Raw genomic sequence first — 24882 nt, 5'->3', positions numbered from 1 at the left:
GCTGTTCAGGGTGGTGCCTGGCTGTTCAGGGTGGTGCCTGGCTGTTCAGGGTGGTGTATGGCTGTTCAGGGTGGTGTTTGGTTGTTCAGGTGGTGCCTGGCTGTTCAGGGTGGTGTTTGGCTGTTCAGGGTGGTGCCTGGCTGTTCAGGGTGGTGTTTGGCTGTTCAGGGTGGTGCCTGGCTGTTCAGGGTGGTGTTTGGCTGTTCAGGGTGGTGCATGGCTGTCCAGGGTGGTGCTTGGCTGTCCAGGGTGGTGTTTGGCTGTCCAGGGTGGTGTTTGGCTGTTCAGGGTGGTGCCTGGCTGTTCAGGGTGGTGTTTGGCTGTTCAGGGTGGTGTTTGGCTGTTCAGGGTGGTGCCTGGCTGTCCAGGGTGGTGTTTGGCTGTTCAGGTGGTGTTTGGCTGTTCAGGGTCGTGTTTGGCTGTTCAGGGTGGTGTTTGGCTGTTCAGGGTGGTGTTTGGCTGTTCAGTGTGGTTTTGGCTGTTCAGGGTGGTGCCTGGCTGTGCAGGGTGGTGCTTGGCTGTTCAGGGTGGTGTTTGGCTGTCCAGGGTGGTGTTTGGCTGTCCAGGGTGGTGCCTGGCTGTTCAGGGTGGTGCCTGGCTGTTCAGGGTGTGTGTATGGCTGTTCAAGGTGGTGTTTGGCTGTTCAGGGTGGTGTTTGGCTGTTCAGGGTGGTGTTTGGCTGTCCAGGGTGGTGTTTGGCTGTTCAGGGTGGTGCCTGGCTGTTCAGGGTGGTGCCTGGCTGTTCAGGGTGGTGTATGGCTGTTCAGGGTGGTGTATGGCTGTTCAGGGTGGTGTTTGGCTGTTCAGGGTGGTGCCTGGCTGTTCAGGGTGGTGTTTGGCTGTTCAGGGTGGTGCCTGGCTGTTCAGGGTGGTGTTTGGCTGTTCAGGTGGTGTTTGGCTGTTCAGGGTGGTGCCTGGCTGTCCAGGGTGGTGTTTGGCTGTTCAGGGTGGTGTTTGGCTGTTCAGGGTCGTGTTTGGCTGTTCAGGGTGGTGTTTGGCTGTTCAGGGTGGTGTTTGGCTGTTCAGTGTGGTTTTTGGCTGTTCAGGGTGGTGCCTGGCTGTGCAGGGTGGTGCTTGGCTGTTCAGGGTGGTGTTTGGCTGTCCAGGGTGGTGTTTGGCTGTCCAGGGTGGTGCCTGGCTGTTCAGGGTGGTGCCTGGCTGTTCAGGGTGGTGTATGGCTGTTCAAGGTGGTGTTTGGCTGTTCAGGGTGGTGTTTGGCTGTTCAGGGTGGTGTTTGGCTGTCCAGGGTGGTGTTTGGCTGTTCAGGTGGTGCCTGGCTGTTCAGGGTGGTGCCTGGCTGTTCAGGGTGGTGTATGGCTGTTCAGGGTGGTGTTTGGCTGTTCAGGGTGGTGCCTGGCTGTTCATGGTGGTGTTTGGCTGTTCAGGGTGGTGCCTGGCTGTTCAGGGTGGTGTTTGGCTGTTCAGGGTGGTGCCTGGCTGTTCAGGGTGGTGTTTGGCTGTTCAGGGTGGTGTTTGGCTGTTCAGGGTGGTGCATGGCTGTCCAGGGTGGTGCTTGGCTGTTCAGGGTGGTGTTTGGCTGTTCAGGGTGGTGTTTGGCTGTTCAGTGTGGTTTTGGGCTGTTCAGGGTGGTGCCTGGCTGTTCAGTGTGGTGCCTGGCTGTTCAGGGTGGTGTTTGGCTGTTCAGGGTGGTGTTTGGCTGTTCAGGGTGGTGCCTGGCTGTTCAGGGTGGTGCCTGGCTGTTCAGGGTGGTGTATGGCTGTTCAAGGTGGTGTTTGGCTGTTCAGGGTGGTGTTTGGCTGTTCAGGGTGGTGCCTGGCTGTTCAGTGTGGTGCCTGGCTGTTCAGGGTGGTGTTTGGCTGTTCAGGGTGGTGCCTGGCTGTTCAGGGTGGTGTTTGGCTGTTCATGGTAGTGCTTGGCTGTTCAGGGTGGTGTTTGGCTGTTCAGGGTGGTGCCTGGCTGTTCAGGGTGGTGTTTGGCTGTTCAGGGTGGTGCCTGGCTGTTCAGGGTGGTGTTTGGCTGTTCAGGGTGTTGTTTGGCTGTTCAGGGTGGTGTTTGGCTGTCCAGGGTGGTGTTTGGCTGTTCAGGGTGGTGTTTGGCTGTTCAGGGTGGTGCCTGGCTGTTCAGGGTGGTGATTGGCTGTTCAGGGTGGTGTTTGGCTGTTCAGGGTGGTGATTGGCTGTTCAGGGTGGTGCCTGGCTGTCCAGGTTGGTGTTTGGCTGTTCAGGTGGTGTTTGGCTGTTCAGGGTGGTGCCTGGCTGTTCAGTGTGGTGCCTGGCTGTTCAGGGTGGTGTTTGGCTGTTCAGGGTGGTGTTTGGCTGTTCAGGGTGGTGCCTGGCTGTTCAGGGTGGTGCCTGGCTGTTCAGGGTGGTGTATGGCTGTTCAAGGTGGTGTTTGGCTGTTCAGGGTGGTGTTTGGCTGTTCAGGGTGGTGTTTGGCTGTCCAGGGTGGTGTTTGGCTGTTCAGGGTGGTGCCTGGCTGTTCAGGGTGGTGCCTGGCTGTTCAGGGTGGTGTATGGCTGTTCAGGGTGGTGTTTGGCTGTTCAGGGTGGTGCCTGGCTGTTCAGGGTGGTGTTTGGCTGTTCAGGGTGGTGCCTGGCTGTTCAGGGTGGTGTTTGGCTGTTCAGGGTGGTGCCTGGCTGTTCAGGGTGGTGTTTGGCTGTTCAGGGTGGTGTTTGGCTGTTCAGGGTGGTGCATGGCTGTCCAGGGTGGTGCTTGGCTGTCCAGGGTGGTGTTTGGCTGTCCAGGGTGGTGTTTGGCTGTTCAGGGTGGTGCCTGGCTGTTCAGCGTGGTGTTTGGCTGTTCAGGGTGGTGTTTGGCTGTTCAGGGTGGTGCCTGGCTGTCCCGGGTGGTGTTTGGCTGTTCAGGGTGGTGTTTGGCTGTTCAGGGTCGTGTTTGGCTGTTCAGGGTGGTGTTTGGCTGTTCAGGGTGGTGTTTGGCTGTTCAGTGTGGTTTTTGGCTGTGCAGGGTGGTGCTTGGCTGTTCAGGGTGGTGTTTGGCTGTCCAGGGTGGTGTTTGGCTGTCCAGGGTGGTGCCTGGCTGTTCAGGGTGGTGTTTGGCTGTTCAGGTGGTGTTTGGCTGTTCAGGGTGGTGCCTGGATGTCCAGGGTGGTGTTTGGCTGTTCAGGGTGGTGTTTGGCTGTCCAGGGTGGTGCCTGGCTGTTCAGTGTGGTGCCTGGCTGTTCAGGGTGGTGTTTGGCTGTTCAGGGTGGTGCCTGGCTGTTCAGGGTGGTGCCTGGCTGTTCAGGGTGGTGCCTGGCTGTTCAGGGTGGTGTATGGCTGTTCAAGGTGGTGTTTGTCTGTTCAGGGTGGTGTTTGGCTGTTCAGTGTGGTGTTTGGCTGTCCAGGGTGGTGTTTGGCTGTTCAGGGTGGTGTTTGGCTGTTCAGGGTGGTGCCTGGCTGTTCAGGGTGGTGATTGGCTGTTCAGGGTGGTGTTTGGCTGTTCAGGGTGGTGATTGGCTGTTCAGGGTGGTGCCTGGTTGTCCAGGGTGGTGCCTGGCTGTTCAGGGTGGTGTTTGGCTGTTCAGGGTGGTGTTTGGCTGTTCAGGGTGGTGCCTGGCTGTTCAGGGTGGTGTATGGCTGTTCAGGGTGGTGTTTGGTTGTTCAGGGTGGTGCCTGGCTGTTCAGGGTGGTGTTTGGCTGTTCAGGGTGGTGCCTGGCTGTTCAGGGTGGTGTTTGGCTGTTCAGGGTGGTGCCTGGCTGTTCAGGGTGGTGTTTGGCTGTTCAGGGTGGTGCATGGCTGTCCAGGGTGGTGCATGGCTGTCCAGGGTGGTGCTTGGCTGTCCAGGGTGGTGTTTGGCTGTCCAGGTGGTGTTTGGCTGTTCAGGGTGGTGCCTGGCTGTTCAGGGTGGTGTTTGGCTGTTCAGGGTGGTGTTTGGCTGTTCAGGGTGGTGCCTAGCTGTCCAGGGTGGTGTTTGGCTGTTCAGGTGGTGTTTGGCTGTTCAGGGTCGTGTTTGGCTGTTCAGGGTGGTGTTTGGCTGTTCAGGGTGGTGTTTGGCTGTTCAGTGTGATTTTTGGCTGTTCAGGGTGGTGCCTGGCTGTGCAGGGTGGTGCTTGGCTGTTCAGGGTGGTGTTTGGCTGTCCAGGGTGGTGTTTGGCTGTCCAGGTGGTGCCTGGCTGTTCAGGGTGGTGTTTGGCTGTTCAGGGTGGTGTTTGGCTGTTCAGGTGGTGTTTGGCTGTTCAGGTTGGTGCCTGGCTGTTCAGGGTGGCGTTTGGCTGTTCAGGGTGGTGTTTGGCTGTTCAGGGTGGTGCCTGGCTGTTCAGGGTGGTGTTTGGCTGTTCAGGGTGGTGCCTGGCTGTTCAGGGTGGTGTTTGGCTGTTCAGGGCGGTGTTTGGCTGTTCAGGGTGGTGATTGGCTGTTCAGGGTGGTGCCTGGCTGTCCAGGGTGGTGTTTGGCTGTTCAGGGTGGTGTTTGGCTGTCCAGGGTGGTGCCTGGCTGTTCAGTGTGGTGCCTGGCTGTTCAGGGTGGTGTTTGACTGTTCAGGGTGGTGTTTGGCTGTTCATGGTGGTGCCTGGCTGTTCAGGGTGGTGCCTGGCTGTTCAGGGTGGTGTATGGCTGTTCAAAGTGGTGTTTGGCTGTTCAGGGTGGTGTGTGGCTGTTCAGTGTGGTGTTTGGCTGTCCAGGGTGGTGTTTGGCTGTTCAGGGTGGTGTTTGGCTGTTCAGGGTGGTGCCTGGCTGTTCAGGGTGGTGATTGGCTGTTCAGGGTGGTGTTTGGCTGTTCAGGGTGGTGATTGGCTGTTCAGGGTGGTGCCTGGTTGTCCAGGGTGGTGCCTGGCTGTTCAGGGTGGTGTTTGGCTGTTCAGGGTGGTGTTTGGCTGTTCAGGGTGGTGCCTGGCTGTTCAGGTGGTGTATGGCTGTTCAGGGTGGTGTTTGACTGTTCAGGGTGGTGCCTGGCTGTTCATGGTGGTGTTTGGCTGTTCAGGGTGGTGCCTGGCTGTTCAGGGTGGTGTTTGGCTGTTCAGGGTGGTGCCTGGCTGTTCAGGGTGGTGTTTGGCTGTTCAGGGTGGTGCATGGCTGTCCAGGGTGGTGCTTGGCTGTCCATGATGGTGTTTGGCTGTCCAGGGTGGTGTTTGGCTGTTCAGGTGGTGCCTGGCTGTTCAGGGTGGTGTTTGGCTGTTCAGGGTGGTGTTTGGCTGTTCAGGGTGGTGCCTGGCTGTCCAGGGTGGTGTTTGGCTGTTCAGGGTGGTGTTTGGCTGTTCAGGGTGGTGCCTGGCTGTTCAGGGTGGTGATTGGCTGTTCAGGGTGGTGTTTGGCTGTTCAGGGTGGTGATTGGCTGTTCAGGGTGGTGCCTGGTTGTCCAGGGTGGTGCCTGGCTGTTCAGGGTGGTGTTTGGCTGTTCAGGGTGGTGTTTGGCTGTTCAGGGTGGTGCCTGGCTGTTCAGGGTGGTGCCTGGCTGTTCAGGGTGGTGTATGGCTGTTCAGGGTGGTGTTTGGCTGTTCAGGGTGGTGCCTGGCTGTTCAGGGTGGTGTTTGGCTGTTCAGGGTGGTGTTTGGCTGTTCAGTGTGGTTTTTGGCTGTTCAGGGTGGTGCCTGGCTGTGCAGGGTGGTGCTTGGCTGTTCAGGGTGGTGTTTGGCTGTCCAGGGTGGTGTTTGGCTGTCCAGGGTGGTGCCTGGCTGTTCAGGGTGGTGTTTGGCTGTTCAGGGTGGTGTTTGGCTGTTCAGGGTGGTGTTTGGCTGTTCAGGTTGGTGCCTGGCTGTTCAGGGTGGTGTTTGGCTGTTCAGGGTGGTGTTTGGCTGTTCAGGGTGGTGTTTGGCTGTTCAGGGTGGTGTTTGGCTGTTCAGGGTGGTGCCTGGCTGTTCAGGGTGGTGTTTGGCTGTTCAGGGTGGTGTTTGGCTGTTCAGGGTGGTGATTGGCTGTTCAGGTGGTGCCTGGCTGTCCAGGGTGGTGTTTGGCTGTTCAGGGTGGTGTTTGGCTGTCCAGGGTGGTGCCTGGCTGTTCAGTGTGGTGCCTGGCTGTTCAGGGTGGTGTTTGGCTATTCAGGGTGGTGTTTGGCTGTTCAGGGTGGTGCCTGGCTGTTCAGGGTGGTGCCTGGCTGTTCAGGGTGGTGTATGGCTGTTCAAGGTGGTGTTTGGCTGTTCAGTGTGGTTTTGGCTGTTCAGGTTGGTGCCTGGCTGTGCAGGGTGGTGCTTGGCTGTTCAGGGTGGTGTTTGGCTGTCCAGGGTGGTGTTTGGCTGTCCAGGGTGGTGCCTGGCTGTTCAGGGTGGTGTTTGGCTGTTCAGGGTGGTGTTTGGCTGTTCAGGTGGTGTTTGGCTGTTCAGGTTGGTGCCTGGCTGTTCAGGGTGGTGTTTGGCTGTTCAGGGTGGTGTTTGGCTGTTCAGGTGGTGTTTGGCTGTTCAGGGTGGTGTTTGGCTGTTCAGGGTGGTGCCTGGCTGTTCAGGGTGGTGTTTGGCTGTTCAGGGTGGTGTTTGGCTGTTCAGGGTGGTGATTGGCTGTTCAGGGTGGTGCCTGGCTGTCCAGGGTGGTGTTTGGCTGTTCAGGGTGGTGTTTGGCTGTCCAGGGTGGTGCCTGGCTGTTCAGTGTGGTGCCTGGCTGTTCAGGGTGGTGTTTGGCTATTCAGGGTGGTGTTTGGCTGTTCAGGGTGGTGCCTGGCTGTTCAGGGTGGTGCCTGGCTGTTCAGGTGGTGTATGGCTGTTCAAGGTGGTGTTTGGCTGTTCAGGGTGGTGTGTGGCTGTTCAGTGTGGTGTTTGGCTGTCCAGGGTGGTGTTTGGCTGTTCAGGGTGGTGTTTGGCTGTTCAGGGTGGTGCCTGGCTGTTCAGGGTGGTGATTGGCTGTTCAGTGTGGTGTTTGGCTGTTCAGGGTGGTGATTGGCTGTTCAGGGAGGTGCCTGGTTGTCCAGGGTGGTGCCTGGCTGTTCAGGGTGGTGTTTGGCTGTTCAGGGTGGTGTTTGGCTGTTCAGGGTGGTGCCTGGCTGTTCAGGGTGGTGTATGGCTGTTCAGGGTGGTGTTTGACTGTTCAGGGTGGTGCCTGGCTGTTCAGGGTGGTGTTTGGCTGTTCAGGGTGGTGCCTGGCTGTTCAGGGTGGTGTTTGGCTGTTCAGGGTGGTGCCTGGCTGTTCAGGGTGGTGTTTGGCTGTTCAGGGTGGTGCATGGCTGTCCAGGGTGGTGCTTGGCTGTCCAGGATGGTGTTTGGCTGTCCAGGGTGGTGTTTGGCTGTTCAGGGTGGTGCCTGGCTGTTCAGGGTGGTGTTTGGCTGTTCAGGGTGGTGTTTGGCTGTTCAGGGTGGTGCCTGGCTGTCCAGGGTGGTGTTTGGCTGTTCAGGGTGGTGTTTGGCTGTTCAGGGTCGTGTTTGGCTGTTCAGGGTGGTGTTTGGCTGTTCAGGTGGTGTTTGGCTGTTCAGTGGGTTTTTGGCTGTTCAGGGTGGTGCCTGGCTGTGCAGGGTGGTGCTTGGCTGTTCAGGGTGGTGTTTGGCTGTCCAGGGTGGTGTTTGGCTGTCCAGGGTGGTGCCTGGCTGTTCAGGGTGGTGTTTGGCTGTTCAGGGTGGTGTTTGGCTGTTCAGGGTGGTGTTTGGCTGTTCAGGGTGGTGCCTGGCTGTTCAGGGTGGTGTTTGGCTGTTCAGGGTGGTGTTTGGCTGTTCAGGGTGGTGCCTGGCTGTTCAGGGTGGTGTTTGGCTGTTCAGGTGGTGCCTGGCTGTTCAGGGTGGTGTTTGGCTGTTCAGGGTGGTGTTTGGCTGTTCAGGGTGGTGCTTGGCTGTTCAGGGTGGTGTTTGGCTGTCCAGGGTGGTGTTTGGCTGTTCAGGGTGGTGCCTGGCTGTTCAGGGTGGTGCCTGGTTGTCCAGGGTGGTGCCCGGCTGTTCAGGGTGGTGCCTGGCTGTTCAGGGGTGGTGTTTGGCTGTTCAGGGTGGTGTTTGGCTGTTCAGGGTGGTGCCTGGCTGTCCAGGGTGGTGTTTGGCTGTTCAGGGTGGTGTTTGGCTGTTCAGGGTGGTGCCTGGCTGTTCAGGGTGGTGATTGGCTGTTCAGGTGGTGTTTGGCTGTTCAGGTGGTGATTGGCTGTTCAGGGTGGTGCCTGGTTGTCCAGGGTGGTGCCTGGCTGTTCAGGGTGGTGTTTGGCTGTTCAGGGTGGTGTTTGGCTGTTCAGGGTGGTGCCTGGCTGTTCAGGGTGGTGCCTGGCTGTTCAGGGTGGTGTATGGCTGTTCAGGGTGGTGTTTGGCTGTTCAGGGTGGTGCCTGGCTGTTCAGGGTGGTGTTTGGCTGTTCAGGGTGGTGTTTGGCTGTTCAGTGTGGTTTTTGGCTGTTCAGGGTGGTGCCTGGCTGTGCAGGGTGGTGCTTGGCTGTTCAGGGTGGTGTTTGGCTGTCCAGGGTGGTGTTTGGCTGTCCAGGGTGGTGCCTGGCTGTTCAGGGTGGTGTTTGGCTGTTCAGGGTGGTGTTTGGCTGTTCAGGGTGGTGTTTGGCTGTTCAGGTTGGTGCCTGGCTGTTCAGGGTGGTGTTTGGCTGTTCAGGGTGGTGTTTGGCTGTTCAGGGTGGTGTTTGGCTGTTCAGGGTGGTGTTTGGCTGTTCAGGGTGGTGCCTGGCTGTTCAGGGTGGTGTTTGGCTGTTCAGGGTGGTGTTTGGCTGTTCAGGGTGGTGATTGGCTGTTCAGGGTGGTGCCTGGCTGTCCAGGGTGGTGTTTGGCTGTTCAGGGTGGTGTTTGGCTGTCCAGGGTGGTGCCTGGCTGTTCAGTGTGGTGCCTGGCTGTTCAGGGTGGTGTTTGGCTATTCAGGGTGGTGTTTGGCTGTTCAGGGTGGTGCCTGGCTGTTCAGGGTGGTGCCTGGCTGTTCAGGGTGGTGTATGGCTGTTCAAGGTGGTGTTTGGCTGTTCAGTGTGGTTTTTGGCTGTTCAGGGTGGTGCCTGGCTGTGCAGGGTGGTGCTTGGCTGTTCAGGGTGGTGTTTGGCTGTCCAGGGTGGTGTTTGGCTGTCCAGGGTGGTGCCTGGCTGTTCAGGGTGGTGTTTGGCTGTTCAGGGTGGTGTTTGGCTGTTCAGGGTGGTGTTTGGCTGTTCAGGTTGGTGCCTGGCTGTTCAGGGTGGTGTTTGGCTGTTCAGGGTGGTGTTTGGCTGTTCAGGGTGGTGTTTGGCTGTTCAGGGTGGTGTTTGGCTGTTCAGGGTGGTGCCTGGCTGTTCAGGGTGGTGTTTGGCTGTTCAGGGTGGTGTTTGGCTGTTCAGGGTGGTGATTGGCTGTTCAGGGTGGTGTTTGGCTGTTCAGGTGGTGATTGGCTGTTCAGGGTGGTGCCTGGCTGTCCAGGGTGGTGTTTGGCTGTTCAGGGTGGTGTTTGGCTGTCCAGGGTGGTGCCTGGCTGTTCAGTGTGGTGCCTGGCTGTTCAGGGTGGTGTTTGGCTATTCAGGGTGGTGTTTGGCTGTTCAGGGTGGTGCCTGGCTGTTCAGGGTGGTGCCTGGCTGTTCAGGGTGGTGTATGGCTGTTCAAGGTGGTGTTTGGCTGTTCAGGGTGGTGTGTGGCTGTTCAGTGTGGTGTTTGGCTGTCCAGGGTGGTGTTTGGCTGTTCAGGGTGGTGTTTGGCTGTTCAGGGTGGTGCCTGGCTGTTCAGGGTGGTGATTGGCTGTTCAGTGTGGTGTTTGGCTGTTCAGGGTGGTGATTGGCTGTTCAGGAGGTGCCTGGTTGTCCAGGGTGGTGCCTGGCTGTTCAGGGTGGTGTTTGGCTGTTCAGGGTGGTGTTTGGCTGTTCAGGGTGGTGCCTGGCTGTTCAGGGTGGTGTATGGCTGTTCAGGGTGGTGTTTGACTGTTCAGGTGGTGCCTGGCTGTTCAGGGTGGTGTTTGGCTGTTCAGGGTGGTGCCTGGCTGTTCAGGGTGGTGTTTGGCTGTTCAGGGTGGTGCCTGGCTGTTCAGGGTGGTGTTTGGCTGTTCAGGGTGGTGCATGGCTGTCCAGGGTGGTGCTTGGCTGTCCAGGATGGTGTTTGGCTGTCCAGGGTGGTGTTTGGCTGTTCAGGGTGGTGCCTGGCTGTTCAGGGTGGTGTTTGGCTGTTCAGGGTGGTGTTTGGCTGTTCAGGGTGGTGTTTGGCTGTTCAGGGTGGTGTTTGGCTGTTCAGGGTGGTGCCTGGCTGTTCAGGGTGGTGTTTGGCTGTTCAGGGTGGTGTTTGGCTGTTCAGGGTGGTGATTGGCTGTTCAGGGTGGTGCCTGGCTGTCCAGGGTGGTGTTTGGCTGTTCAGGGTGGTGTTTGGCTGTCCAGGGTGGTGCCTGGCTGTTCAGTGTGGTGCCTGGCTGTTCAGGGTGGTGTTTGGCTATTCAGGGTGGTGTTTGGCTGTTCAGGGTGGTGCCTGGCTGTTCAGGGTGGTGCCTGGCTGTTCAGGGTGGTGTATGGCTGTTCAAGGTGGTGTTTGGCTGTTCAGGGTGGTGTGTGGCTGTTCAGTGTGGTGTTTGGCTGTCCAGGGTGGTGTTTGGCTGTTCAGGGTGGTGTTTGGCTGTTCAGGGTGGTGCCTGGCTGTTCAGGGTGGTGATTGGCTGTTCAGTGTGGTGTTTGGCTGTTCAGGGTGGTGATTGGCTGTTCAGGGAGGTGCCTGGTTGTCCAGGGTGGTGCCTGGCTGTTCAGGGTGGTGTTTGGCTGTTCAGGGTGGTGTTTGGCTGTTCAGGGTGGTGCCTGGCTGTTCAGGGTGGTGTATGGCTGTTCAGGGTGGTGTTTGACTGTTCAGGTGGTGCCTGGCTGTTCAGGGTGGTGTTTGGCTGTTCAGGGTGGTGCCTGGCTGTTCAGGGTGGTGTTTGGCTGTTCAGGGTGGTGCCTGGCTGTTCAGGGTGGTGTTTGGCTGTTCAGGGTGGTGCATGGCTGTCCAGGGTGGTGCTTGGCTGTCCAGGATGGTGTTTGGCTGTCCAGGGTGGTGTTTGGCTGTTCAGGGTGGTGCCTGGCTGTTCAGGTGGTGTTTGGCTGTTCAGGGTGGTGTTTGGCTGTTCAGGGTGGTGCCTGGCTGTCCAGGGTGGTGTTTGGCTGTTCAGGGTGGTGTTTGGCTGTTCAGGGTCGTGTTTGGCTGTTCAGGGTGGTGTTTGGCTGTTCAGGGTGGTGTTTGGCTGTTCAGTGTGGTTTTTGGCTGTTCAGGGTGGTGCCTGGCTGTGCAGGGTGGTGCTTGGCTGTTCAGGGTGGTGTTTGGCTGTCCAGGGTGGTGTTTGGCTGTCCAGGGTGGTGCCTGGCTGTTCAGGGTGGTGTTTGGCTGTTCAGGGTGGTGTTTGGCTGTTCAGGTGGTGTTTGGCTGTTCAGGGTGGTGCCTGGCTGTTCAGGGTGGTGTTTGGCTGTTCAGGGTGGTGTTTGGCTGTTCAGGGTGGTGCCTGGCTGTTCAGGGTGGTGTTTGGCTGTTCAGGGTGGTGCCTGGCTGTTCAGGGTGGTGTTTGGCTGTTCAGGGTGGTGTTTGGCTGTTCAGGGTGGTGCTTGGCTGTTCAGGGTGGTGTTTGGCTGTCCAGGGTGGTGTTTGGCTGTTCAGGGTGGTGCCTGGCTGTTCAGGGTGGTGCCTGGTTGTCCAGGGTGGTGCCCGGCTGTTCAGGGTGGTGCCTGGCTGTTCAGGGTGGTGTTTGGCTGTTCAGGGTGGTGTTTGGCTGTTCAGGGTGGTGCCTGGCTGTCCAGGGTGGTGTTTGGCTGTTCAGGGTGGTGTTTGGCTGTTCAGGGTGGTGCCTGGCTGTTCAGGGTGGTGATTGGCTGTTCAGGGTGGTGTTTGGCTGTTCAGGGTGGTGATTGGCTGTTCAGGGTGGTGCCTGGTTGTCCAGGGTGGTGCCTGGCTGTTCAGGGTGGTGTTTGGCTGTTCAGGGTGGTGTTTGGCTGTTCAGGGTGGTGCCTGGCTGTTCAGGGTGGTGCCTGGCTGTTCAGGGTGGTGTATGGCTGTTCAGGGTGGTGTTTGGCTGTTCAGGGTGGTGCCTGGCTGTTCAGGGTGGTGTTTGGCTGTTCAGGGTGGTGTTTGGCTGTTCAGTGTGGTTTTTGGCTGTTCAGGGTGGTGCCTGGCTGTGCAGGGTGGTGCTTGGCTGTTCAGGGTGGTGTTTGGCTGTCCAGGGTGGTGTTTGGCTGTCCAGGGTGGTGCCTGGCTGTTCAGGGTGGTGTTTGGCTGTTCAGGGTGGTGTTTGGCTGTTCAGGGTGGTGTTTGGCTGTTCAGGTTGGTGCCTGGCTGTTCAGGGTGGTGTTTGGCTGTTCAGGGTGGTGTTTGGCTGTTCAGGTGGTGTTTGGCTGTTCAGGGTGGTGTTTGGCTGTTCAGGGTGGTGCCTGGCTGTTCAGGGTGGTGTTTGGCTGTTCAGGGTGGTGTTTGGCTGTTCAGGGTGGTGATTGGCTGTTCAGGGTGGTGCCTGGCTGTCCAGGGTGGTGTTTGGCTGTTCAGGGTGGTGTTTGGCTGTCCAGGGTGGTGCCTGGCTGTTCAGTGTGGTGCCTGGCTGTTCAGGGTGGTGTTTGGCTATTCAGGGTGGTGTTTGGCTGTTCAGGGTGGTGCCTGGCTGTTCAGGGTGGTGCCTGGCTGTTCAGGGTGGTGTATGGCTGTTCAAGGTGGTGTTTGGCTGTTCAGTGTGGTTTTTGGCTGTTCAGGGTGGTGCCTGGCTGTGCAGGGTGGTGCTTGGCTGTTCAGGGTGGTGTTTGGCTGTCCAGGGTGGTGTTTGGCTGTCCAGGGTGGTGCCTGGCTGTTCAGGGTGGTGTTTGGCTGTTCAGGGTGGTGTTTGGCTGTTCAGGGTGGTGTTTGGCTGTTCAGGTTGGTGCCTGGCTGTTCAGGGTGGTGTTTGGCTGTTCAGGGTGGTGTTTGGCTGTTCAGGGTGGTGTTTGGCTGTTCAGGGTGGTGTTTGGCTGTTCAGGGTGGTGCCTGGCTGTTCAGGGTGGTGTTTGGCTGTTCAGGGTGGTGTTTGGCTGTTCAGGGTGGTGATTGGCTGTTCAGGGTGGTGCCTGGCTGTCCAGGGTGGTGTTTGGCTGTTCAGGGTGGTGTTTGGCTGTCCAGGGTGGTGCCTGGCTGTTCAGTGTGGTGCCTGGCTGTTCAGGGTGGTGTTTGGCTATTCAGGGTGGTGTTTGGCTGTTCAGGGTGGTGCCTGGCTGTTCAGGGTGGTGCCTGGCTGTTCAGGGTGGTGTATGGCTGTTCAAGGTGGTGTTTGGCTGTTCAGGGTGGTGTGTGGCTGTTCAGTGTGGTGTTTGGCTGTCCAGGGTGGTGTTTGGCTGTTCAGGGTGGTGTTTGGCTGTTCAGGGTGGTGCCTGGCTGTTCAGGGTGGTGATTGGCTGTTCAGTGTGGTGTTTGGCTGTTCAGGGTGGTGATTGGCTGTTCAGGGAGGTGCCTGGTTGTCCAGGGTGGTGCCTGGCTGTTCAGGGTGGTGTTTGGCTGTTCAGGGTGGTGTTTGGCTGTTCAGGGTGGTGCCTGGCTGTTCAGGGTGGTGTATGGCTGTTCAGGGTGGTGTTTGACTGTTCAGGGTGGTGCCTGGCTGTTCAGGGTGGTGTTTGGCTGTTCAGGGTGGTGCCTGGCTGTTCAGGGTGGTGTTTGGCTGTTCAGGGTGGTGCCTGGCTGTTCAGGGTGGTGTTTGGCTGTTCAGGGTGGTGCATGGCTGTCCAGGGTGGTGCTTGGCTGTCCAGGATGGTGTTTGGCTGTCCAGGGTGGTGTTTGGCTGTTCAGGGTGGTGCCTGGCTGTTCAGGGTGGTGTTTGGCTGTTCAGGGTGGTGTTTGGCTGTTCAGGGTGGTGCCTGGCTGTCCAGGGTGGTGTTTGGCTGTTCAGGGTGGTGTTTGGCTGTTCAGGGTCGTGTTTGGCTGTTCAGGGTGGTGTTTGGCTGTTCAGGTGGTGTTTGGCTGTTCAGTGTGGTTTTTGGCTGTTCAGGGTGGTGCCTGGCTGTGCAGGGTGGTGCTTGGCTGTTCAGGGTGGTGTTTGGCTGTCCAGGGTGGTGTTTGGCTGTCCAGGGTGGTGCCTGGCTGTTCAGGGTGGTGTTTGGCTGTTCAGGGTGGTGTTTGGCTGTTCAGGGTGGTGTTTGGCTGTTCAGGGTGGTGCCTGGCTGTTCAGGGTGGTGTTTGGCTGTTCAGAGTGGTGTTTGGCTGTTCAGGTGGTGCCTGGCTGTTCAGGGTGGTGTTTGGCTGTTCAGGGTGGTGCCTGGCTGTTCAGGGTGGTGTTTGGCTGTTCAGGGTGGTGTTTGGCTGTTCAGGGTGGTGCTTGGCTGTTCAGGGTGGTGTTTGGCTGTCCAGGGTGGTGTTTGGCTGTTCAGGGTGGTGCCTGGCTGTTCAGGGTGGTGCCTGGTTGTCCAGGGTGGTGCCCGGCTGTTCAGGGTGGTGTTTGGCTGTTCAGGGTGGTGTTTGGCTGTTCAGGGTGGTGCCTGGCTGTTCAGGGTGGTGCCTGGCTGTTCAGGGTGGTGTATAGCTGTTCAGGGTGGTGTTTGGCTGTTCAGGGTGGTGCCTGGCTGTTCAGGGTGGTGTTTGGCTGTTCAGGGTGGTGCCTGGCTGTTCAGGGTGGTGTTTGGCTGTTCAGGGTGGTGTCTGGCTGTTCAGGGTGGTGTTTGGCTGTTCAGGGTGGTGCATGGCTGTCCAGGGTGGTGCTTGGCTGTCCAGGGTGGTGTTTGGCTGTCCAGGGTGGTGTTTGGCTGTTCAGGGTGGTGCCTGGCTGTTCAGGGTGGTGTTTGGCTGTTCAGGGTGGTGTTTGGCTGTTCAGGGTGGTGCCTGGCTGTCCAGGGTGGTGTTTGGCTGTTCAGGGTGGTGTTTGGCTGTTCAGGGTCGTGTTTGGCTGTTCAGGGTGGTGTTTGGCTGTTCAGTGTGGTTTTTGGCTGGTCAGGGTGGTGCCTGGCTGTGCAGGGTGGTGCTTGGCTGTTCAGGATGGTGTTTGGCTGTCCAGGGTGGTGTTTGGCTGTCCAGGGTGGTGCCTGGCTGTTCAGGGTGGTGTTTGGCTGTTCAGGGTGGTGTTTGGCTGTTCAGGATGGTGTTTGGCTGTTCAGGGTGGTGCCAGGCTGTTCAGGGTGGTGTTTGGCTGTTCAGGGTGGTGTTTGGCTGTTCAGGGTGGTGCCTGGCTGTTCAGGGTTGTGTTTGTCTGTTCAGGGTGGTGCCTGGCTGTTCAGGGTGGTGTTTGGCTGTTCAGGGTGGTGTTTGGCTGTTCAGGGTGGTGCTTGGCTGTTCAGGGTGGTGTTTGGCTGTCCAGGGTGGTGTTTGGCTGTTCAGGGTGGTGCCTGGCTGTCCAGGGTGGTGCTTGGCTGTCCAGGGTGGTGTTTGGCTGTCCAGGGTGGTGTTTGGCTGTTCAGAGTGGTGCCTGGCTGTTCAGGGTGGTGTTTGGCTGTTCAGAGTGATGTTTGGCTGTTCAGGGTGGTGCCTGGCTGTCCAGGGTGGTGTTTGGCTGTTCAGGTGGTGTTTGGCTGTCCAGGGTCGTGTTTGGCTGTCCAGGGTGGTGCCTGGCTGTTCAGGGTGGTGTTTGGCTGTTCAGGGTGGTGTTTGGCTGTTCAGGGTGGTGTTTGGCTGTTCAGGGTGGTGCCTGGCTGTTCAGGGTGGTGTTTGGCTGTTCAGGGTGGTGTTTGGCTGTTCAGGGTGGTGCCTGGCTGTTCAGGGTGGTGTTTGGCTGTTCAGGGTGGTGCCTGGCTGTTCAGGGTGGTGTTTGGCTGTTCAGGTGGTGTTTGGCTGTTCAGGGTGGTGCTTGGCTGTTCAGGGTGGTGTTTGGCTGTTCAGGGTGGTGTTTTGCTGTTCAGGGTGGTGTTTGGCTGTTCAGGGTGGTGCCTGGCTGTTCAGGGTGGTGCCTGGCTGTTCAGGGTGGTGTATGGCTGTTCAGGGTGGTGTTTGGCTGTTCAGGGTGGTGCGTGGCTGTTCAGGGTGGTGTTTGGCTGTTCAGGGTGGTGCCTGGCTGTTCAGGTGGTGTTTGGCTGTTCAGGGTGGTGCCTGGCTGTTCAGGGTGGTGTTTGGCTGTTCAGGGTGGTGCATGGCTGTCCAGGGTGGTGCTTGGCTGTCCAGGGTGGTGTTTGGCTGTCCAGGGTGGTGTTTGGCTGTTCAGGGTGGTGCCTGGCTGTTCAGGGTGGTGTTTGGCAGTTCAGAGTGGTGTTTGGCTGTTCAGGGTGGTGCCTGGCTGTCCAGGGTGGTGTTTGGCTGTTCAGGGTGGTGTTTGGCTGTTCAGGGTCGTGTTTGGCTGTTCAGGGTGGTGTTTGGCTGTTCAGGGTGGTTGTTGGCTGTTCAGGGTGGTGCCTGGCTGTGCAGGGTGGTGCTTGGCTGTTCAGGGTGGTGTTTGGCTGTCCAGGGTGGTGTTTGGCTGTCCGGGGTGGTGCCTGGCTGTTCAGGGTGGTGTTTGGCTGTTCAGGGTGGTGTTTGGCTGTTCAGGGTGGTGTTTGGCTGTTCAGGGTGGTGCCTGGCTGTTCAGGGTGGTGTTTGGCTGTTCAGGGTGGTGTTTGGCTGTTCAGGGTGGTGCCTGGCTGTTCAGGGTGGTGTTTGGCTGTTCAGGGTGGTGCCTGGCTGTTCAGGGTGGTGTTTGGCTGTTCAGGGTGGTGTTTGGCTGTTCAGGGTGGTGCTTGGCTGTTCAGGGTGGTGTTTGGCTGTCCAGGGTGGTGTTTGGCTGTTCAGGGTGGTGCCTGGCTGTTCAGGGTGGTGATTGGCTGTTCAGGGTGGTGTTTGGCTGTCCAGGGTGGTGTTTGGCTGTTCAGGGTGGTGCCTGGCTGTTCAGGGTGGTGCTTGGCTGTTCAGGGTGGTGTTTGGCTGTTCAGGGTGGTATTTGGCTGTCCAGGGTGGTGTTTGGCTGCTCAGGGTGGTGCCTGGCTGTTCAGGGTGGTGTTTGGCTGTCCAGGGTGGTGCCTCGCTGTCCAGGGTGGTGCCTGGCTGTTCAGGGTGGTGTTTGGCTGTTCAGGGTGGTGTATGGCTGTTCAGGGTGGTATTTGGCTGTCCAGGGTGGTGTTTGGCTGCTCAGGGTGGTGCCTGGCTGTTCAGGGTGGTGTTTGGCTGTCCAGGGTGGTGTTTGGCTGCTCAGGGTGGTGCCTGGCTGTTCAGGGTGGTGTTTGGCTGTCCAGGGTGGTGCCTGGCTGTTCAGGGTGGTATTTGGCTGTCCAGGGTGGTGTTTGGCTGCTCAGGGTGGTGTTTGGCTGTTCAGGGTGGTGTATGGCTGTTCAGGGTGGTATTTGGCTGTCCAGGGTTGTGTTTTGCTGCTCAGGGTGGTGCCTGGCTGTTCAGGGTGGTGGTTGGCTGTCCAGGGTGGTGTTTGGCTGCTCAGGGTGGTCCCTGGCTGTTCAGGGTGGTGGTTGGCTGTCCAGGGTGGTGCCTGGCTGTTCAGGGTGGTGTTTGGCTGTCCAGGGTGGTGTTTGGCTGTTCAGGGTGGTGTTTGGCTGTTCAGGGTCGTGTTTGGCTGTTCAGGGTGGTGTTTGGCTGTTCAGGGTGGTGTTTGGCTGTTCAGTGTGGTTTTGGCTGTTCAGGGTGGTGCCTGGCTGTCCAGGGTGGTGTTTGGCTGTTCAGGGTGGTGTTTGGCTGTTCAGGGTCGTGTTTGGCTGTTCAGGGTGGTGTTTGGCTGTTCAGGGTGGTGTTTGGCTGTTCAGTGTGGTTTTTGGCTGTTCAGGGTGGTGCCTGGCTGTGCAGGGTGGTGCTTGGCTGTTCAGGGTGGTGTTTGGCTGTCCAGGGTGGTGTTTGGCTGTCCAGGGTGGTGCCTGGCTGTTCAGGGTGGTGTTTGGCTGTTCAGGGTGGTGTTTGGCTGTTCAGGGTGGTGTTTGGCTGTTCAGGGTGGTGCCTGGCTGTTCAGGGTGGTGTTTGGCTGTTCAGGGTGGTGTTTGGCTGTTCAGGGTGGTGCCTGGCTGTTCAGGGTGGTGCCTGGCTGTTCAGGGTGGTGTTTGGCTGTTCAGGGTGGTGTTTGGCTGTTCAGGGTGGTGCTTGGCTGTTCAGGGTGGTGTTTGGCTGTCCAGGGTGGTGTTTGGCTGTTCAGGGTGGTGCCTGGCTGTTCAGGGTGGTGATTGGCTGTTCAGGGTGGTGTTTGGCTGTCCAGGGTGGTGTTTGGCTGTTCAGGGTGGTGCCTGGCTGTTCAGGGTGGTGCTTGGCTGTTCAGGGTGGTGTTTAGCTGTTCAGGGTGGTATTTGGCTGTCCAGGGTGGTGTTTGGCTGCTCAGGGTGGTGCCTGGCTGTTCAGGGTGGTGTTTGGCTGTCCAGGGTGGTGCCTCGCTGTCCAGGGTGGTGCCTGGCTGTTCAGGGTGGTGTTTGGCTGTTCAGGGTGGTGTATGGCTGTCCAGGGTGGTATTTGGCTGTCCAGGGTGGTGTTTGGCTGCTCAGGGTGGTGCCTGGCTGTTCAGGGTGGTGTTTGGCTGTCCAGGGTGGTGTTTGGCTGCTCAGGGTGGTGCCTGGCTGTTCAGGGTGGTGTTTGGCTGTCCAGGGTGGTGCCTGGCTGTTCAGGGTGGTATTTGGCTGTCCAGGGTGGTGTTTGGCTGCTCAGGGTGGTGTTTGGCTGTTCAGGGTGGTATTTGGCTGTCCAGGGTGGTGTTTGGCTGCTCAGGGTGGTGCCTGGCTGTTCAGGGTGGTGTTTGGCTGTCCAGGGTGGTGTTTGGCTGCTCAGGGTGGTGCCTGGCTGTTCAGGGTGGTGTTTGGCTGTCCAGGGTGGTGCCTGGCTGTTCAGGGTGGTATTTGGCTGTCCAGGGTGGTGTTTGGCTGCTCAGGGTGGTGTTTGGCTGTTCAGGGTGGTGTTTGGCTGTTCAGGGTGGTGTTTGGCTGTTCAGGGTGGTCGACTCCAATGTTACAAATCACCTGATCACTGACTTTTAGCTCAAATTACTTTTTATCTTAGGAAAATATCTTTTCAGCTTTTCTAACTAAATCAAATTTCACAACAAATGATGCGTCATCTCCTTCAGTGTCGAACTAAGCAGGTAATTATGTTGCCAGTCAATTATCAGTTTGACTAGGCTACTAAGTACGTCCTGGGTTCAGCAAACAAAAGACATATTGAATGCTGAACCCAGGAAGTATCAGAAGCCTAGTTAAACTGAACTGGTCTATCGACTGGTCCCAGGGCCCAAGGCAGGACTATCGACTGGTCCCAGGGCCCAAGGCAGGACTATCTACTGGTCCCAGGACCCAAGGTAAGACTATCTACTGGTCCCAGGTCCAAAGGTAAGACTTTCGACTGGTCTAAAGGTCCAAGGTAAGACTATCTACTGGTCCCAGGTCCCACGGTAAGACTATCTACTGGTCCCAGGTCCCAAGGTCAGACTACTGGTCTAAAGGCCCAAGGTCAGACTACTGGTCTAAAGGCCCAAGGTAAGACTATCTACTGGTCCCAGGTCCCACGGTAAGGCTATCTACTGGTCCCAGGTCCCAAGGTAAGACTATTTACTGGTCCCAGGTCCCAAGGTAAGACTATCTACTGGTCCCAGGGCCCAAGGTAAGACTATCTACTGGTCTAAAGGTCCAAGGTAAGACTATCTACTGGTCTAAAGGTCCAAGGTAAGACTATCTACTGGTCTAAAGGCCCAAGGTAAGACTATCTACTGGTCCCAGGGCCCAAGGTAAGACTATATACTGGTCCCAGGGCCCAAGGTAAGACTATCTACTGGTCTAAAGGTCCAAGGTAAGACTATCTACTGGTCTAAAGGTCCAAGGTAAGACTATCTACTGGTCTAAAGGCCCAAGGTAAGACTATCCACTGGTCTAAAGGCCCAAGGTAAGACTATCTACTGGTCTAAAGGCCCAAGGTAAGACTATCTACTGGTCTAAAGGTCCAAGGTAAGACTATCCACTGGTCTAAAGGCCCAAGGTAAGACTATCTACTGGTCTGAAGGCCCAAGGTAAGACTACAGTGCCTTGCGAAAGTATTCTGCCCCCTTGAACATTGCGACCTTTTGCCACATTTCAGGCTTCAAACATAAAGACATAAAACTGTATTTTTTTGTGAAGAATCAACAACAAGTGGGACACAATCATGAAGTGGAACAACATTTATTGGATATTTCCAACTTTTTTAACAAATCAAAAACTGAAAAATTGGGCGTGCAAAGTTATTCAGCCCCTTTACTTTCAGTGCAGCAAACTCTCTCCAGAAGTTCAGTGAGGATCTCTGAATGATCCAATGTTGACCTAAATGACTAATGATAAATACAATCCACCTGTGTGTAATCAAGTCTCCGTATAAATGCACCTGCACTGTGATAGTCTCAGAGGTCCGTTAAAAGCGCAGAGAGCATCATGAAGAACAAGGAACACACCAGGCAGGTCCGAGATACTGTTGTGAAGAAGTTTAAAGCCATATTTGGATACAAAAAGATTTCCCAAGCTTTAAACTTCCCAAGGAGCACTGTGCAAGCGATAATATTGAAATGGAAGGAGTATCAGACCACTGCAAATCTACCAAGACCTGGCCGTCCCTCTAAGCTTTCAGCTCATACAAGGAGAAGACTGATCAGAGATGCAGCCAAGAGGCCCATGATCACTCTGGATGAACTGTAGAGATCTACTGCTGAGGTGGGAGACTCTGTCCATAGGACAACAATCAGTCGTATATTGCACATATCTGGCCTTTATGGAAGAGTGGCAAGAAGAAAGCCATTTCTTAAAGATATCCATAAAACGTGTCGTTTAAAGTTTGCCACAAGCCACCTGGGAGACACACCAAAATTGTGGAAGAAGGTGCTCTGGTCAGATGAAACCAAAATTGAACTTTTTGGCTACAATGCAAAACGTTATGTTTTGCGTAAAAGCAACACAGCTCATCACCCTGAACCTACCATCCCCACTGTCAAACATGGTGGTGGCAGCATCATGGTTTGGGCCTGCTTTTCTTCAGCAGGGACAGGGAAGATGGTTCAAATTGATGGGAAGATGGATGGAGCCAAATACAGGACCATTCTGGAAGAAAACCTGATGGAGTCTGCAAAAGACCTGAGACTGGGACGGAGATTTGTCTTCCAACAAGACAATGATCCAAAACATAAAGCAAAATCTACAATGGAATGGTTCAAAAATAAACATATCCAGGTGTTAGAATGGCCAAGTCAAAGTCCAGACCTGAATCCAATCGAGAATCTGTGGAAAGAACTGAAAACTGCTGTTCACAAATGCTCTCCATCCAACCTCACTGAGCTCGAGCTGTTTTGCAAGGAGGAATGGGAAAAAATTTCAGTCTCTCGATGTGCAAAACTGAAAACCCCAAGCGACTTACAGCTGTAATCGCAGCAAAAGGTGGCGCTACAAAGTATTAACTTAAGGGGGCTGAATAATTTTGCACGCCCAATTTTTCAGTTTTTGATTTGTTAAAAAGTTTGAAATATCCAATAAATGTCGTTCCACTTCATGATTGTGTCCCACTTGTTGTTGATTCTTCAAAAAAAATACAGTTTTATATTTTTTTTTCGAAGCTTTGAACTGTCGCAAAATGTCGCAAAGTTCAAGGGGGCCGAATACTTTCGCAAGGCACTGTATCTACTGGTCTAAAGGCCCAAGGTAGGACTATCTACTGTTCCCAGGTCCCAAGGTAAGACAATCTACTGGTCTAAAGGTCCAAGTTAAGACTATCTACTGGTCTAAAGGTCCAAGGTTAGACTATCGACTGGTCTAAAGGCCCAAGGTAAGACAATCTACTGGTCCCAAGGCCCAAGGTAAGACTATCCACTGGTCTAAAGGCCCAAGGTAAGACTATCTACTGGTCTAAAGGCCCAAGGTAAGACTATCTACTGGTCCCAGGGCCCAAGGTAAGACTATCTACTGGTCTAAAGGCCCAAGGTAAGACTATCTACTGGTCTAAAGGCCCAAGGTAAGACTATCTACTGGTCCCAGGGCCCAAGGTAAGACTATCTACTGGTCCCAGGGCCCAAGGTAAGACTATCTACTGGTCCCAGGGCCCAAGGTAAGACTATCTACTGGTCTAAAGGTCCAAGGTAAGACTATCTACTGGTCTAAAGGTCCAAGGTAAGACTATCTACTGGTCTGAAGGCCCAAGGTAAGACTATCTACTGGTCCCAAGGTCCAAGGTTAGACTATCGACTGGTCTAAAGGCCCAAGGTAAGACAATCTACTGGTCTAAAGGCCCAAGGTAAGACTATCCACTGGTCTAAAGGCCCAAGGTAAGACTATCTACTGGTCTAAAAGCGCATGGTACTGGTCCCAAGGCCCAAGGTAAGGTATTCAGTCAGTCCCTGAGCCCATAGTTTAAGGTCTAGCCCTATATCGGTTCACATTTCCCTTTGACAATATGTCTGCTCTATTCATTTGATAAAATAAAAATGTTACCCCCTTTCTCCCCAATTGTTAGTAGTTACTATCTTGTCTCATCGCTACAACTCCCGTACGGGTTCGGGAGAGACGAAGGTTGAAAGCCACACGTCCTCCAAAACACAACCCAACCAAGCCGCGCTGCTTCTTAACACAGCGTGCGTTCAATCCGAAGCCCGCCGCACCAATGTGTCGGAGGAAACACTGTGCACTGCGCCCGGCCCGCCGCAATGAGAAAAGGATATCCCTACTGGCCAAACCCTCCCTAAACCCGCCCTAGACCACTGCGCCACCCGGGAGGCTCTCTATTCAGTTTTAACAATCCTAATGCAATAGTAAATCTTAGTGCTGGTGTTATAGGTTTGGGGATATGTCCGAAATATTTGTGATATTTTCAGAACCATAATTATGGGCGCAGTAATTGTTGGCTGCGCGAAAGGGCTGTGTGTCGAGAGTTGGCCCCTCATTGGCCAATTAAAACGTGCTCCATGCTCAAAAAAATGCTGTTGCTTCAAGTTGTGTATTTACGGTCTTTTCTATATTGCATTGTCATCAACTCCATTTCAAATGATAGTGGCCTAGTTTGTTAAATAGCCTGTCCCGTGTTTGCTGAATATATAGAACATGTTTATATTCCACATTGTTTTAATTGCACTGCTTCAGTGTGGAAATACATTATTAAATATACTATAGCATTCACACTGCTCTAAATTACAGTCTGGATATGGACATATGCCAAACGTAGCCAATATGTAAAATTCTGTTCACAAGACCTGAAAAGAAAATTATAATAAAATAATAATAATAAAAACGAAACAAGTTGTTTCAAATAGGCTTTGTCTGAATACAGTTCCAGGCACAATCATTTCTTTATCGGGCGTATAATACCAACAAGGCAGAGGGTTTAACATACATCCAAACTGTTCACAGTGTGGCGAAATCCTGCAAGGAGCCTTCACCGTGCGCTGCCACTTTAAGAGAGCATCATCAGCAAGGAAGGAGGAGATAAAGATAGCTCTTCCTGCTCTCTGGGAAGTAGCTCTCGTTTGGCGCGGCAGTTTGATTGTGTGAAATGCTGCAGAAGTCCTTGTTTATTTTCAGCGTGTTTGGTTTGTAAAGTGTTTTAACTCGCTCATCGGTGTTACCGCTCTAGGTCGTGGTTGAGCTGGATAAAAGGCAAGGCAAGTCAGAGGGTTTAACACACAGTAACAGACACAAGCTAAAGCTCTGACTTGGTCAATCGTTGAGGCAAAGTAAAGAGATGGAGCAGAACAACATTTCTCATTGGACAGTATGTGCTCAGTTTGTATATAAAACGCCATGAGAAGTGAGCGATATTGCAGTTAACTTGACTATCATTGACTACCCAAAGACCCCTACCCAAAGACCCCTACCCAAAGAACCCCTACCCAAAGACCCCTACCCAAAGACCTCCTACCCAAAGACCCCCTACCCAATGCCCTCCTACCCAAAGACCCCCTACCCAAAAACCCCTACCCAAAGAACCCCCACCCAAAGACCCCCACCCAAAGACCCCCTACCCAAAGACCCCTACCCAAAGACCCCCTACCCAAAGACCCCCTACCCAAAGACCCCCTACCCAAAGACCCCCTACCCAAAGACCTCCTACCCAAAGACCCCCCTACCCAAAGACCCCCTACCCAAAGACCTCCTACCCAAAGACCCCCTACCCAAAGACCTCCTACCCAAAGACCTCCTACCCAAAGACCTCCTACCCAAAGACCCCCTACCCAAAGACCTCCTACCCAAAGGCCTCCTACCCAAAGACCCCCTACCCAAAGACCCCCTACCCAAAGACCTCCTACCCAAAGACCTCCTACCCAAAGACCCCCTACCCAAAGACCCCCTACTCAAAGACCTCCTACCCAAAGACCTCCTACCCAAAGACCCCTACCCAAAGACCCCCTACCCAAAGACCCCCTACCAAAGACCCCCTACCCAAAGACCCCCTACCCAAAGACCCCTACCCAAAGACCCCCTACCCAAAGACCCCCTACCCAAAGACCTCCTACCCAAAGACATCCTACCCAAAGACCCCCTACCCAAAGACCCCGCTACCCAAAGACCTCCTACCCAAAGACCTCCTACCCAAAGACCAGCCTACCCAAAGACCCCCCACCCAAAGACCCCCTACCCAAAGACCCCCTACCCAAAGACCCCCTACCCAAAGACCTCCTACCCAAAGACCCCTACCCAATCACCTCCTACCCAAAGACCCCCTACCCAAAGACCCCGCTACCCAAAGACCTCCTACCCAAAGACCTCCTACCCAAAGACCCCCTACCCAAAGACCCCCTACCCAAAGACCCCCTACCCAAAGACCCCTACCCAAAGACCCCCTACCCAAAGACCCCCACCCAAAGACCCCCTTTTTTTAAATTGTATTTTTTTATTTCACCTTTATTTAACCAGGTAGGCTAGTTGAGAACAAGTTCTCATTTGCAACTGCGACCTGGCCAAGATAAAGCATAGCAGTGTGAACAGACAACACAGAGTTACACATGGAGTAAACAATTAACAAGTCAATAACACAGTAGAAAAAAATAAAAAAGGGGAGTCTATATACATTGTGTGCAAAAGGCATGAGGAGGTAGGCGAGTAATTACAATATTGCAGATTAACACTGGAGTGATAAATGATCAGATGGTCATGTACAGGTAGAGATATTGGTGTGCAAAAGAGCAGAAAAGTAAATAAATAAAAACAGTATGGGGATGAGGTAGGTAAAAATGGGTGGGCTATTTACCGATAGACTATGTACAGCTGCAGCGATCAGTTAGCTGCTCAGATAGCAGATGTTTGAAGTTGGTGAGGGAGATAAAAGTCTCCAACTTCAGCAATTTTGCAATTGTTCCAGTCACAGGCAGCAGAGAACTGGA

At 55.2% G+C, this 24882-nt stretch overlaps 1 protein-coding gene across 1 annotated transcript in view; it reads left to right on the top strand.

Annotated features, from left to right (window-relative positions):
* The window catches only part of LOC127918743 (uncharacterized), a gene marked incomplete at its 3' end in the record, with an annotated part of 30266 nt that extends 5882 nt beyond the window's left edge, over positions 1–24384 (top strand). The window contains exon 2 of the mRNA XM_052501919.1: positions 23311–24384. Coding sequence (XP_052357879.1) covers positions 23311–24384 — 1074 coding nt within the window. The remainder of the gene's footprint in view (positions 1–23310) is intronic.
* Positions 24385–24882: the final 498 nt, after the last annotated feature.

The sequence above is a fragment of the Oncorhynchus keta genome, unplaced genomic scaffold (genome assembly GCF_023373465.1).
Source record: "Oncorhynchus keta strain PuntledgeMale-10-30-2019 unplaced genomic scaffold, Oket_V2 Un_contig_14763_pilon_pilon, whole genome shotgun sequence".
Taxonomy (NCBI): domain Eukaryota; kingdom Metazoa; phylum Chordata; class Actinopteri; order Salmoniformes; family Salmonidae; genus Oncorhynchus; species Oncorhynchus keta.
This window is presented reverse-complemented; position numbering and strand designations above follow the sequence as displayed.